This window comes from Chiroxiphia lanceolata, chromosome 2 (assembly GCF_009829145.1).
Source record: "Chiroxiphia lanceolata isolate bChiLan1 chromosome 2, bChiLan1.pri, whole genome shotgun sequence".
NCBI classification, from domain to species: domain Eukaryota; kingdom Metazoa; phylum Chordata; class Aves; order Passeriformes; family Pipridae; genus Chiroxiphia; species Chiroxiphia lanceolata.
The window spans coordinates 120,038,414-120,053,756 of NC_045638.1; the positions used below are offsets into that span (position 1 = coordinate 120,038,414).

Consider the following 15,343-nt stretch of genomic DNA (forward strand, 5'->3'; position numbering starts at 1 on the left):
TCAGCTCACGAGCTTGTGCACCCACGGAAACAAGATCCCGGAGGAGGATGGGAGCGAGGAGATGGTTCCTCCTCGCCCGGCACCCACAGCAACAGGACTCCTGGCCAAGACTGTAACCCCACAGGGAACAAGTGGCCCCAGATAGCCTGGCCCTGGCAGACACCCACTCCCAAATCCCATTGAGAACCTGGAGCAGACTCCTCCCAAAATGGCAACCCGGGTGATGCTGTTTGGGCACTGGCAGCAGGCAAAGATGCTCCCAGGCTGCAGGGGGCTGAGAGGTGCAGGTAGATGCTTGCCCTTGGCACCAGGGACTCCCTCTGCAGACTCTGCATCCCCAACCCATCCAGGCACGGGGTGGGAGCAGCTTTCCTCCCTGCAACCCCATGACAAACAGATAAGCTCCTGTCCATGGCTTCTCCCAGCTTCTGAAACACAGCCCAGCTCTCAGTTAAATCAGTGCCACTTCTTGGAGGGCCACTGGCCCTGAGCAGGCACCCAGGGCCCCGCAGAGCTCAGCCCTTCTTCTTTGCAGCAGAGCTATTCCAGCTGAATTAGAGTCCAACCAGGGTTGCATCCTCCGTGGGGGTCAGCATCGCTCCCTGCAGCTGGCTGAGCTCCGGGGACCCCCCCGAGGAGGGGGCTGGGGGATGCAAAGGCATGGTGCTGGGACCCCAGAACCAGGGACATGCAAGGGGGCCCACATTTCACCCCCTTGTCAGGTTCACTTTTCCTCCATGAATGCTTACAGGGGCTTCCAGCACCCTCGGACACATTCGCTCTCCCCTAAGAGAGGCTGCACCCAAAGCCCCAGCCCAGACTTTGCACCCCCTGAAACCCTCAGCCCAGATCTTGCACCCCGACACCCCCAGCAGGCAAGGAAGGGGACGGAGGAGAGAAGGATCCCAGCAAGGACAGAGGGACAAACTGGCAGGGGAGGAAGGCACAGCACCCACAGGTTGAATGCTGATGGATGGGTACCCAGATATCCCAAGGGAAGATCTGGGACAGGGGAAGATAAGAGGACCCCCAGTACTCACCGAACTCGGGCACGAAGGGGACGCTGGCCTTGCAGGGCAGCTCCGGGGGCAGCAGGACTGGCGGCTTCGTGCGGGGCAGGGGGGACAGTGGGGACAGGGGGACACTGGGTGTTCTGTCAGGGATGGGGACCTCCTCTTTGGCAGGGGTGCTGCAGGAGAGAGGAGGGAGTGCTGCCTTATGCCAGCCCCTGCCCCGCTTCCCAAACCCCCACACCCCAGCAGCCATCAACAGGGGGTCCCAGAGTGCAAGAGGAACTGTTTCCCTGGCATCCAACCTCACTTCCCTGTGTCTGCTCTGCAGCTCAGGATCCTTATCTGGCTCCAGGACACCCCAAGCTGCCCACAGCCTTGAAGCTACGTCCCAGAGCAGATTGTTTTCTCTTCTCCAGTCTAAACAACGGCGGAGCCGCTTCCTTGGCTGGTTTGCAGGTGGCCACAGGGTCCCCTGAGCAGGATGGGGGGTGCTGGGAATGTCCCATGCCACCAGGGTCCTCGCAGTGGAGTGGACACTGGAGATCTGGGGTGGCTGCTAGGGCAGCGAGAACCCCTGGAAATGGAGCTTCTCCATAGTCAGTGAGCCACCAGCACCCCACTGTTACTGGAGATGGTGAACCCTGGTGCCTCCCAGCCCCACGGCTGGTGCACAGGAGCTTTCCCCAGGCTTGGGGTTGAGCCAGAAAGGAAACCTCCCTGGCTGGAGCAGGAAGCAGAGGAGGACGGGAGCGCTGGCTGTCCCTGGGTCAGCCTGACCTCATTTCTCAGCAGTATTTCCATGGGAACCAGCCACAAACCATCCATACATTAGGGAATGCTGGCAGGGAAGGAGGGGAGCGTGGGCAGGGGAGCGTGGGCAGGGGAGCCCAACAGGATTGCTCCTAGCACTGCCAGGCAGTGGCTGCCGAGGCACCAGGGGGTGCGGGGACCCAGGGACAAGGAGGTGGCAGTGCACAAGCCACAGAGGGCCCGGCAAGAGCCCAGCTGGGGTCTGCATCTGTGCAGCCCCTGCTCTGGGGCTGGGAGGCTGCAGCATGAGCCCCATGACTACCAGGGAAGCAAGCCCAGGCCAGGAAAACCTCCATCTCCTGGCTGGGGACACCTCAGGAGGGTTTCTGGCCAAGCCCCAGTCCTGCCACCCCAGGGACACGCAGGATGGGCACTCACAGAGCCCAGGCACAGATAACACCCCAGTTCCCCAAAACGGCCTCCCCACTGGTGTGCCCTCTCTCCATGACATCCTCTGGTGCTGTAGCATCCCTGGGCTTCATGTCCCCCCATGGCTCTGTGGGGCAGTGTACGTGCCCCATCACCCCCTGACCCCCCATGCAGCCATGCCCAAAGGATGTCCATCCTGCTCCAGGCAGGGTCTGGCCAGTGCCACATCTGCCATTAGAGAAGTGGCAAACGGTGCCTTATCTGCTGTCCCCTATCTGGGCCTCTCCCCCAAGGAGGGCAGCAGGGGGACTGCTCTCCCACAGGCAACACCACCTCAAAGCCAAACCTCAGCCCATGCCACCACCCCTGCCCAGCTTGTCCAGCCCTCCAAGAAGGAGTCTTTTGTCATCACCTCCTTGGACATCATTCACTGCCCTTCTACAACCCCCTCGGGATTCAACACCCCCCCCCCCAGCTGCTCAGGGAGCTGCTCTGCACCCAGACCACTCCCTGACCATGGAGAGGGGGTGCCCTCACACCGACAGCCTCACTACACCATCAGGGTGCAGACATGAGCACCCACTGCTGCTGGGACCCTCGGGGGGTCTGTAGGTCTGAGCCATCAGTGGCCAGAACTGAGGGGCTCACAGCCCCACTGCTGGCACAGGGAGGGGACCATCAAATGCAGAGCTGGTGAGAGAGAGCTCCTGGTGCTGAACACGGATGCTGGTATCATCCCGTGGGAGGTGGCGTCGCTACATCCCGCACCCAGCAGAGCTGGCATGTTCCCATCACCTCCTGGCACAGGGGTGCTCGGGGGTGGCCCAGCATTTGGGAGGACGGTGAGACCCCAGAGGTGAACGTGGCCTGGAGGAAACCACAACATGTTCTGCGAGCAGCTGTGAGGAAGTGCCGGGGACCATGGCAGCACAGCCGGAAGCGAGGGGAGCTGGGGGGGTGGCGTCACCCCAGAAATGCCCAGGTCTCATGCTCCAAGGTACCTCCCCCGTGGGCACTCCCACCTCCACAGGGGGTTATGGTGGGGGACTCACCCCCACCCAGAGACAGGGCCACCAGGGCCAGACCCATGCAGCTGCCTCACTGCCCAAAGGAGCCAGAGCCCTGCACCAGCCTGGATGCAGCAAGCATCACCCTGAGGTGGGCAAGTACCATCCAGACATGGGCAAATATCACCCTGATGTGGGCAAGCACCATCCAGACATGGGCAAATATCACCCTGATGTGGGCAAGCACCATCCAGACATGGGCAAATATCACCCTGATGTGGGCAAGCACCATCCAGACATGGGCAAATATCACCCTGATGTGGGCAAGCACCATCCAGACATGGGCAAATATCACCCTGATGTGGGCAAGCACTGGCCCTACATGGGCAAGCATCCCCACTGCTGCTGGTCCCTGGGCAGCCCAGCACCGTCCCTCCTGCCCCTGGCCCCCTGTGCTCACCGGCCGCAGGCACCCGGGGCAGGTCCCCCCATGGGGTCAGGGGAAGGGTGTGGGGGCCAGCAGCAACACCCTGGGGCTGTAGAGCTCCCTCAGCCCCAGCACAGGGCACCCATCACCGCAGGGCACCCCAGGGAGGGGGTCCCCTGAGCTCCCAGCACGTGCTGCCCTGCACGCAGGGCCAGGACCCAACGCCTGCCATGGGGTGACTCACACCCACACCCTCCTGAATGCACCCCTTGTCCGTGCCGGCTGTCCTGCACCACAGCACCTCCTCCAGCCACGGGCATGGCCAGGCACTGCCACTGGCCAAAGAGTCACAGAATCATGGAATGGTTTGGTTTGGAAGCTCGTCTCATGCCATGGGCAGACACACCTTCCACCAGAGCAGGTTGCTCCAAGCCCTGTCCAGCCTGGCCTTGAACTCTTCCAGGGATGGGACAGTCACAGGTTCTCTGGGCAACCTGTGCCAGTGTCTCACCACCCTCAAAGGGAAGAATTTCTTAGGAGATAATAGCTCTTTACTTTTTAAATGTTCCCAGAACAAGAACCCACCTATAACCAATGTATTGCTGGTCTTACAATTAAAGTGACTTTGAAATAAGAATTTTGGGGTTCAGATGGTTAGTTTTGATCTCCCCAATACATACATATAATACACATATAAAGCATATATGGATGCATAGGTATTCACCTGTGTATATTCACTAGAGCATCAAAGTGTATATATATATAAGGTGTATATATATATACACACATATGTATGAGATAGGTAGATATCATATATATATACACACATATATATATGAGATAGATAGATATCATACATATATACACAACTGTACACATATACACCCATCTGTACACATACACGTATCCCCTTCTGCCACTACCAAGCACCAGCACAGATATGTAACCTGTATGTTACATGTGCATCAGGGCACAGCGGGTGCCAGGGCCCCACGGCCGCCCCCCTGCCCCGCACTGGCACAGCCCACAGGGCTCCCCCATGGTGACCCCAGTCCCCCAGGCCACTGGAGCACCCCTCTGTCCTGGGGGTGCTGTTCAGCCACTGGCACCTGGCCAGCCCACAGCCCCATCCCTCCCGAATCCCGTGGTCCTGCACGTAGCTCCCAAGGGTCCCAAATGCCCCGGGACAGCTCCAGGGGGGAATGCCAGCCCCAGGACTCTAAGGCACAGCCTTCGGGGCGCTGTGCCGGGGCGGGCTGCGCCCGCTCTGGGCCAGCAGGGACTGGGGTGCCAACAATGCCTGTGGGCACACAGGCCAGGGCAGGAAACACCCACTGGAGCCGGCGGAGCGAGACTCGCAGCCGGGAGCAGCGGCAGCCCTGGCTCCCATCCCAGACCCCTCAGGCCCGGCCCCGCCGCCTGCCCGCGCTCGGCACCGTGCCAGCGGTGACCCCCCTACCTGGGCAGGCGGCAGGGACCCCGCAGGGCCGGTCGGCAGCACGGGCAGGGCTCGGGGAGGCTGGTGGGAAGCGGAGTTTGTCACCCCGGCACTTCCTGCACTGCAGCAAAACTTCCTGAGCTGGTTGAAGCGGCAGCATGGCCGGCACCGAGCCCACGGCACAGCCTGAACGAGCCCACGGCACTGCCAGTGCCAAAACACTGCCGTGGCTGGCACCAAGCCCCCCCAGGGCTGGCACTAAGCCCACGGCACAGCTGGCACCAAACCATCATAGCAAGAACTAAACCCACTGCAGGGCCAGCACCAAACCAGCATGGCCAGCACCGAAACCACGGCATGGTCAGCACCGACCTAGCATGGCCAGCACCAAATTGGCACAGCTGGCACCAAACTGGCAGCCACTGGCCTGGCCAAGCCCTGGCAGGCTCCTCGCCAGAGTAGGATGGAGAGTGGCTCCAGGGGATTTTGGGGACCACCTCGGTGCAGAAATGCAGTGGTGGGGCCAGTCCCTTGGGTGCCAGGATGGATGCTGTTGATCCAGAGCCCACGGAGCCCCAGCGGTGGGTGCTGCCCACCCCACGGGCTGCCAGACCTCTGACATCAGCTGCCTGAGCCCTCTCTCTGGTTCAGCATCCCAGCCTGCTCCCTGCTGCATCAGTGCCAGGTAGGGGGCAAAGCAGAGGCATGGGGGTCACCTCCATCTCCCTCACCCCAAAAAGCCCACAGGGACGGGAAGCTGGGAGGGGCAGTCCAGCCACCAGCCCCCCCATTCTCACCCTGATTACACAGGGGGTCCCATCCAGCATCATCACTCAGGACTGACCCCCTCACCCCCAGGTGCAGGCTCTGCCTCCCCTTGGGGACCAGCTGGACACCCCAGCTCCAGCAACATGTCCCTTGATTGCTGGGGAGTCCATGGGTCCTGGGGAGGTTGGGTGGGAGCTCCCGGGGGGGGCCACACAGCCTTGCTAACATTCCCCCATCTTGCCCCAGGCAGGTGCTGGCACCCAGGGGCTCCTCTGCCCGCTCCAAACTCAGCTCCCAGACCCCACTTCACACCTGCCTGTGGGTCCGCAGCACTCGGGGGTGCACTGGGGGGGTGGGACATCAAGGGGGGGCTGCAAGCACTGCTGTCCCCAAACTCCAGCCTGCTCCCATGTCATCCTGCCACAGCAGCCAGCAGCAACCTGCCCCCTGCTCCCTCCACCTTTCCCTGTGCTGCAGTTCACTGCCTTGCACCCACCACTGTGACGAGTTGCTCAGGCCTCAGCACCGCCTACGCTGCAGGCAGGGGCAAGGCAGGGCTCTGCATTGTTGAGGGGGGGACTGAACCCCAGCCTGAGCCAGGCTGGAGTAACCAGGGTGACTGGGGTGATCAGGGTGGCCACATCCAGCTGCAGCCAAAATAAGTATCTTAGCCCCCCCCACCCCGTGCGGGTACCCCCAGGAAATGTGGGGGTACACACAGGGGATGTGCTGGGGTTGGAGGGAGGTTGGTACCCCACAGGACAGGCTGGGGCTGGGCAGGGTTAGGGATACCCCCAGGGGGATGTGCTGGGCTGTGGGGAGGGCACGGGTTCCCCAAGCCATCCACGTCACAATGATGTGCTCCCACCTGAGGGTTCCACCCACACCACAGCAGCCCCACACAGGGACCCCGCTCCTTGGGGCACCCCCAGGCCCACCCCTCTGCCACCCCCTTACCTCCTCTGGGACACGGCCCTGGGGGGCAGCACGGGGGGGCGGTCAGGCAGCGGGGGGCCCTTCAGGGACTGGCCCTTGGCTTCCAGTTGGTGTCTCTTGGCTGGCAGCGGTGGCAGCGGGGGTCTGGCCCTGCTTTCGGCAGCGGGCTTCTCCACGAGGGCTGGTGGTGAGGGCTCCTCCGGGGCAGGGAGGTGGCTGCGGGGTGCGGGGGGGGGTTCAGGGTTGCCCCCCGATAGCGATGAGGAGAATTTGAGGGGGGGGCGGCAGCCCACCCTGGGTGGGATGGGTGGGGGCAGCTGGGCGAAGCTCGCATCCCGCTCCAGCTCCAGCGGCGGGGTCCTGCCGGGCATCCCACTGGGCACAGGCAGGGCCCGGGGCTCCGGCTGCTCCGGCGCCGTGGCCGTGCTCAGGCGGAAGATGTGGCGTTTCATGGGGATGGGTTTCCCGGCGGGGGCCAGGGGGGTCCCAGCGGGCAGCGGGGCCTCGGCGAAGGCTTTCTGCAGCCCCAGGAGGATGCGGCGGCGGTGGCCGGGCAGCAGCACCCCAAGGCGGGTGAGCCCCTCGTCCGTCAGCGCCCGGCAGTCCCACACCGACCACAGGTTGCTTTGCTGGAAGCTCTCCACGTACTGGTCAAGGTGGAGGGCAGCCAGCCAGGTGGCCACTGGCAGAGATCCCTCCTCTTCCATGGCAGGGGACTGGCCACAGAGACCCCGTGCCACTCAGTGCATCTCCCGTGCCTGGCAAGGCTCAGGATGGCATCAGGACCTGGAGATGGAGACAATAGGGTCAGGGTCAGTCCCAAAATGCGCTCCAGCTGAAGCCAGGGGTCCAAAAACAATATTCCCAGTGAAGTCACCTCATTTTCCTAGGGTCTCCAACCCCCCCATGCCCCAAGGATCACCCAATCCTAAACTGTGGGTCTGCAGGGCTGTGGGAATGTTGGACAGTCCCCATTTAGGTGTCAAAATATCGAAGCTATCTACGTTGAGCCTCACAGGTGATGGCACCACAGGGCCCCAGCATGCTCCTGGGGAGTGACATGCGGGCTGAGGGACAGAGCAGCGTGTGGGAAGGTCCCACACTGGCCATGAAGCCCCCCCAGCCAGACAGGGGCTTGCTTGGTCTCTGCCCTGCTGGCAGAGCCCTCATGCCATGCTGTAGCTGCCAGTGGGACCGATCCCTGTTAGCCCACCCAGCAGCAGGTGGGATACCCTGCCCTTCCCACCCACCGGCATCACAGCCCCAGCAGTGCCCATTCCAGGAGGGAGGCAGACTCCAGCCGTGCCGGCACACGCAGCGCTGCCAGTGACCCCGGCACTGTCTTATTTTGGGTTGGCTGGAGGCTTTTTTAGACCTGCTAAGAAGGAGCTGGAGGATTTCCTGAGCCGTAAATAGGCCGGTCTGATTTGCCGTCAGAGTCACATTTTCTGTGACTCAGGCAGGTCCCAGCCCCCGGCAGCACTTGTGGTTTTGGTGCAAAGGGTGCAGCCGAGCCAAGCTCATCCTTGACCCGGCACTAACCGGACACCAACGAGCCTGTGGCACCGTGGGGTCCCCATAGCCAGTGACCCCCACACCTCCAGACACAGGTATCCTGGTGCCACTGGGATCCAGCCACAGTGCCACTTCCCTGGCACCTCCCAGCACAGTTTGGCTCTGCTTCGGGCTGCAAAAGGTCCTGTGCAAGGGCCAAGTGTCCAAGGAAGGAGTAACAGGGACCCCAGGGCTGGCTGACCCGTGGGGCTCCTCACTGGCAGCACCAGAGACACCAGTGGCATCCAGGACTTTCCCACTGCTCCCAGCAATCCCCACCAACAGCACAAAAATCCCTGAATCAGAATAAAAGTCCCTCTCCCACCTCCACACCTAAAAACCCCTCATCTATTATTGAAAATGGGCCAGTGGTGGTGCCGGGTGACTCTGCTGTCACCGGATTCCAGCGACACCAGCACGGGCAGGCTCAACCCCAGCCGGGCGCTGCCTGCTGAGGCAAAACACCGTGGAGAAACAGAGGGAAGCACGGCGACAGCAGTATGGCACTGCCACACATGTGCCCTCCTGGCCAGAGCCCAGGAGTCACACTGACCAGTGTCACCCGTTGGCACGGGTGCCAGCACATCCACGCAGTGGTTGGACAGACCCATCAGGAAGGGGCTCACCACCAGCACCGTCTCAGCACCACCCGTGGTGGCCGAGGGCCCTCCTTGCTGCTCACCAGGGATGGGACAAAGCTCCTGGAAGGGCCCCGTGGGGTCCCTGGTGTGCTGGGCTGGCAGCTCGATGTCCCGCTCCCGCCCTTCGCCCTCACCAAGTAAATCATTCATCAGGCCCTCACTGGGTTCCCTCCTCCGGTCATTAATCATTTAATCTCTGTCCTAAACGAGACGAGGATGTTCCAGAAGAAAAATCAACCCAGGGAGACGACATAACCCAGCCGGTTGCTGGGGATTAGGGAGTCACCCTGGCCAGGGCCCCTGCCGAGCCCAAATCCTAACTGTGCTGACCCACCACATTCCTCCCTGGGATTAGGCAAAACCACAGGGGCTGTTTTGTAAGAGACTTAAAAGGCTGGACAAGTGGTATGACAAGGGGACGGTGAGAGCTGCCACCACCCTGGCACTGTGGAACCAGCACTCCAGGGAATGAACCAGGATGCCAAAAAACACTGGGGCCAGACCCCTCAGCCCCATCTCAAACCCACACAGCCCTCACTTTCCCAGTGCTGGGGATGAAGGACCTGGGGGTGCCTGAGGCTGGTCTCCACTCTCTGGACTGAGGGGCTCACTGAGCCCCTCTGCCCCCAAACTTTGGTGCTGGCTGCTTTTTTGGGGGCACTGCCAGCCGCCCCAGCCCACCTCAGATGCCCTCAGCTCAGAGGGCTTGGGATTCACCTCTTGCCCCAGCAGAGCTGAGGATCCCAGCACAGGCAGAAGCCCACCACATCCCACTGTTGTGCTGCTCTCAAGGTGGTGGCTTCCCATCCCACAGGTGGGGCACTAACGAGGGCCAGGCTCCTCAGATTAACGAGCTGTGTACAGCAGGCGAGCACGCTCCTCCCCTGGCTCCACTGAAGCCAGGAGCACTGCGGGGGTGACCACAGGCCCAGGTGATCCACATTACCTCTAACCAGGCGCTGGGGATCAGGCAGCTTGACCAGGGCCATCAGTATTCGTTGGCACAGCTGCACAGCGGCTCCAGCAACAGCACCCGAGCACCAGGTTTGTCCACAGCTCTTCCCTGCCCGTGCCTTTGCTGGCACCCAGGATGGTGGCCATGAGCCAGGAAAATCCACCATAGGAGCCTGGCGGGCGCCCAGCACCCTCTTGATGGATCTAGTTCCCATTGCAATTCCTCCTCCAGTGAAGGCAAACTCTGCCTGCACCCCATGTTCCCCTTGCCCAGCCCCGTGGGCTTGTTAATCAAGAAGAGCTAATTACCCGCACATGGTCCCTGGGCTCAGCAGGAGGAGGTGGCCGCTGTGCCTGTGAGCCTGTGGTCCGGCTGCCGCGGCAGAGGTTTGCTGAGGAGTCTCTTCCCACACCAGGACTTCCTCAAACGCCACCTCAGCGATGGGAACTTTCCGGAAAGCCGAGCGGGTTCTGAGCGGGGACGTGGTGCAATACCCGCCCTGGGCCCCTGCAGAACTGCAGGGACTCAGCCCAGCAACGCGCCGACCACAGCCACTGCTGACCACAGCCACCACGGGGACAGGGAGGCCGGACCCTGGGGCCGTTTGAGCCCCAGGTGACAGCAGGATGGGGCAGGGCCTTTGGCCAGAGAGGAAGGAAGAACTGGGCAGGGTGGTCCCCGCCAAGTGAGGGCTCCCCAGCAGCACAGCAGGGACCAGGCACCGAGGACAGGGTGACCCGGGCAGCAGCACAGGCCAAACCCTGGCCACCAGGCAGAATGGGACAAGGGGGTGGGTGGCTGCCGTGGCCCCACCACCCCAGGACCCGTGTGGATCCCCAGGGAGGGCACTGAGCTGTCACCCACCCGTGTCCCGGTAGGCAAAGGGGACAAAGCCGGGTGGTGGAGGAACCTGTGGGGACAGGGACAGCCACCAGTGGGAAGGGGGTTCCTCAGCCATCACGCTCCAGCGGCATTGGGCAACCAGCCTCACACCACAGCGACTTTTACCCTCTTCTGCCAAAATTAAGGAGACATCCTTAGCCAGGGACCGTGGCCAGCCCGGATGGGGCCAATGTCCCCAACATCCCTACTGGATGTGGTGGATGAACCCGCTGTCCCCGGTGTCCCCACAGGACCCAGGACACAGACCCGCTGGCGCTACCGCAGACACTGCCATGCTTGGCTGGGAATCGAAAGCACTGCATCCTCACCCTGAAACTGCCCAACCGCAATCCTCAGCACGCAGCAAACACTCAAAAGCAGAAGAAGGGTCCTGGGACAGCACTCAGCACTCCCAGACCCCCTCCCACCCAAACCCCTCCCCACTCCACCTCGGGGGGTGCCCATCTGTGTGGCAGTGCCCACGGTTTCACCTGGGAGGGTGAAGCTTTTCAATTTTCAAGATCTTCTCAGCCCAAAAAATGCAAATTGCACTCAAACCTCCCAAGGAGCTGTTCAGGGATCGAGTTCAGGCTTGCAGAGCCACAATCCAAGGGTGTAAGAGATTCTCTCAGAGCCTCCTCCCACTGTCAGGTGTTCCCATCTCCAGGTGGTTCATGTGGAGCAGCCTGAGTGCTCCCACACACACCAACTGCGCCCAGGGGCACCAGGGTCCGCCCCAACGTGGGAACCGCCCCGAGATGCCTGCGCCTGGAGATGGGGGGGGAGTGCAAAGAGGTGGAAGGTGGGGGATGAGGAGTGGGGTGAGGAGTCAGGGACAAGGGGGCAGGAAAACTGGGGGTTCCTCATCTCCCCGAGGTCCCACCTGCATTCCCCTTCTCCCCTGGAAGTAAAACCTGGAAAGGTGAAACACGCCCTAGGCTGCGGCACCAATGAACAAGGACACCTGAGCTCCCTGCATTTCCTCCCAGAGCATTGCTGCCTGCCTCACAAATCTAGCCAGAAACAGGCAAATCCAGCCAGAAAAGGGGCAAGTCCATCTGGCAATGCTGTCACTGCCCACCGAGCCTCACTGGGATGTGCTCAGCTCCTGACACACTTTCTGGAAGCAAACTAGGTCGGGAAGCCAAACCCCACGTGCGCAGCCCTCCCACAGCACCCCCCGTGTCCCGGGCTCTGGTGATGTTGTGGGGGCCCGTGCCAACAGCCCAGATGAAGATGGAGGGTGCCCTGACAGGTCACTCTTGGGCACACGACCCCTCCTTCGTGGCACCCCGCATCCAGCAACGAGACCGTGTGGGTCCCCGTTTCATCTTCCCATAAGTGGGAAGTGAAAGTCTCGTGTGGATGGGGGGTCCCTTTTCCAGCCCTGCTGCCCTCCTGCCTCCTCTTCATTCTCCTCAGGGTGCAGTGGGCACCTCAACCCCATGCTCAGGCCCTGTTCCCAGCAGCAGGGTCACCCCGTGCCAGGTCCACCCCTGGGCACCAGAGCGCTGCAGACAAGCCAAGCCATGTCATAGGGATGCTGCAGCAGGGACAGAGGGACAGGGACCCCCCACCGCACGCACCCACCCCCTCTTTGCAAAAGCCTTTCTACACAGCCAGCACCCCATCCCTTGTAGATTTGGGGGGTCCATCTGCAAAAATTCCCCAAGCACCAATCCCCCCACAGCCACAGGGTCCTGCCACAGGAGCCACAGGATGCTGGCATGGGGCAGCATCACTCCCTGCCTCTCCCACGACACCCCCAAAATCCCAACGGCTCACTTTGTTGTGGGATTTTCTAGGTTCTGACAGCAAATGCATCCTCAATATTGCTCTGAACATCCCCATCCCTGATGTCCTGGCTGTGGCCCATAACAGCTCACACCCAGTAGCTGCTGGAGCACCCCTGGAAAACCACTGGCAGCTCTCAGAGGAGCTTTCCCTGGCACCTTCTTCCCAGCACCCCAGCAGAGCCACCCACCCCTGCACTCAGCTCTGTGCCTCCAAAAGCTGTTTTTTTGGGCTGAACCCACAAATTACTATTGCTGCCCCTGCAGCCGTGCTGGACTCCCCCCCCCATGCAGGTGCACCCCCTGGGCACCCCAAACCCCGTCCCAGTGGCCCGAGCAGCACGAAGGTGACGCGTGGAGCCAGCTCAAGGTTACCACGGGACGGAGCTGCCGCCATCCCCGTTCCAGCTGCGCAGCACTGGTAACATTCCAGGCCTCGCCAGGCAGACTGGGAACCAGCGAGGAAGAGGAGGAGGAAGGCAAGGCAAGCCCACCAGCAGCATCACCTGGTGTCTGGGCACCTCTGGTGGCAGTCAGTGTGGCACGGGCACGGCTGGTGGGGGTCCCGGGGCCCCGGCACAGCCGCAGCTGCTGCCGCTGTTTGGCCGGGAACCCGGGAACTGGGACGTGCCAGGTCTCCAACGGAAAACTAATCTGCCAGACGGGCCCTCGGGGTCCCCTTTCCCAGCTTCAGCCCTGGCATCGGCATCACCACCATGTCCCCAGTGTCCCCAGACACATCCCTCCTCCTGGCCAGGCAGCAGGACCCCCACAGCATCAAGGGAATGAGGGCTGTCGGCAGTGCCACGGCCCCCTGGAGACTGGGACTGAGCTGGGTTACACTGGGCTTGAGCTGGGCTCTGCTTAAGGGAGCCGGGATACGGTGGAACTGAACTGGGGGGACGGGGGTTAAACTGGGCTGGAGTTGAGATGTGCTGAGATTGAGCTGGGTTGTGCTGGGGGTGAACTGGGATATTCTGGGGAGGAGCTGCGGGGTGCTGGGAGGGAGCTGGAGAGTACTGGGGGTAAACTGGGATGTACTGGGGTTGAGCTGGAGTCTGCTTGGGGGAGCCGGGGTCTGCTGAGGGGGAACGGGAAAATACTGGCGTTAAACTGGAGTGTACTGGGGTTGGGCTGGGATGCACTGGGATCGAGCTGGGGTGCCTTGGGGGTGAGCTGGAGTCTGCTGGGGGTGAACTGGGGTCTGCTGGGGGTGAACTGGGGTCTGCTGGGGGTGAACTGGGGTCTGCTGGGGGGCAGCTGGAGCATACTGGAATTGAGCTGAGGAGTACTCGTGTTGTGAGTGTGAGCTGGGGCATACGGGGGTTGATCTGCGTTGTACTGGGGTTGACCTGGGACGTGCTGGGGGCTCGAGTGCCCCAGCTGGGGGGGGGGGGCACAGCGCTGTCGCAGCCGAGCAGGGGAACAACACACACTCCCCCCACCCCCCAGCAGCTCCCAGTCCCCCAGTAACCCCCCCCCGCCCAGCACCGTCTACCCGGGGACCTACAGCAGCACGTGGAGAGAAGCATAACCCCCCCAGGAGAGAAAGCGGGGCTGGGGAGGTGGGGTTCCCCCCCCCCCCCAGCTGGGGTTGCCCCCCAGTCCCCCTGGAGCACCCGGTACCTCTGTGCGGTGGCGGCGGCGGCTCCCGGAGGATGCCGGGGCGCTTCCCGGGGCGGGGGCACCCAGGGCCCCCCCTGCCAAGCCCGGACTTGTTCCCGCACGGAGCTTTGGCTGCCTCATGGAAAGAGGGTTCGAGGGGAAAACCGCTGGGACTTTCCCAAAAAAAAATAATAAATCGGTTGTGTGTGTGTGTTTGGGGGGGGGATGTCCCTCCCCACCCAATTCCCAAGGTCGCGACGGGGGGTAAGAAGAAGAGTGGGAGGGTTTGATGACACGGGGGGGACGTGGGGTGCCCAAGGCCAGCCCTCCCGGCCGCCCAGCCTCGGACAATGGTCCTTTCATCCCAGCGCTCAGGGACCGGGACACGCTGGCTGCCTGCTCCGGGGGAAAAGGCCCCCCCTCGGCCCCTCGCCCACGCGAGGCCGCAGGCAGGAGGGGCCACGGCTCAGCCCCACGATTAGGGGACGGTGCTCTGCGGGGTTCAGCCCGGGCGCCGGCGGGAGATATCCAAAAAGTGCCTCGCTGCCTGCATACTCCCCGTTCACAGAATTCCCACTCCCCTAGTCCATCGCATCCCCCCACTCTCCCATCCTGCTCCCCCGAGCCATCGCATCCCCCCTCAGATCTCCCATCTCCCTCCTCAGATCCACGCCACACCTCCCCTCTCCCATCCCGCTCCCCAGAACCATCACATCTCCCTTCCTGATTCCCAGATCACATCCACCTGCTTCCCTATCCCACTTCCGCGACCATCAGAGCCATCCTGGTGGGATCTCCTCCCAAAGCCTTTGGCAGAGGATGAGGGTGCCATGGCCTCACCCGAGTCAGGGGGTGTCACACTGAGGTGCCAGGGGCCAGTGCCAACACCCGAGGCTCATCTGGGAGGGGCTGAGGCCTCGCAGCCCTTCCCAGCAGAGTTTGGGGGATCATCCATGTCAGCAGCCCAAGGAAGTCCCCAGCACAGCCCCGAGATCCATGTCACCCCACACATATCCTACCTGAGCCCCCGGCTCTGCTGGAACCCCCCGGGGACCAGCCGTGTGCCAGAGCATCCTCTGCTTCCCTATGGAGCCATCTCCTGTCTCTGGTCCCCCAGCTCTGGGTCTCCAGCTGCACCTCCCAGA

At 62.4% G+C, this 15,343-nt stretch overlaps 1 protein-coding gene across 9 annotated transcripts in view; it reads right to left on the reverse strand.

Moving 5' to 3' along the window:
- Window positions 1-15,307, reverse strand: part of ARAP1 (ArfGAP with RhoGAP domain, ankyrin repeat and PH domain 1) — a 36,345-nt gene extending 21,038 nt beyond the window's left edge. For 7 of the 9 annotated variants that reach the window (XM_032681184.1, XM_032681182.1, XM_032681179.1 and 4 more), the window contains exons 1-3: window positions 15,218-15,307; window positions 6,790-7,554; window positions 1,041-1,189 (exon numbers count right to left, since the gene is read on the reverse strand). In XM_032681184.1, the coding sequence (XP_032537075.1) occupies window positions 1,041-1,189; window positions 6,790-7,475 (835 nt within the window). In that variant the 5' untranslated portion in view covers window positions 7,476-7,554; window positions 15,218-15,307. Of the gene's footprint in view, window positions 1-1,040; window positions 1,190-6,789; window positions 7,555-10,226; window positions 10,351-14,219; window positions 14,458-15,217 lie in introns of those variants that run through there. The other 2 variants (XM_032681177.1, XM_032681178.1) reach the window with 2 other exon arrangements.
- Window positions 15,308-15,343: the final 36 nt, after the last annotated feature.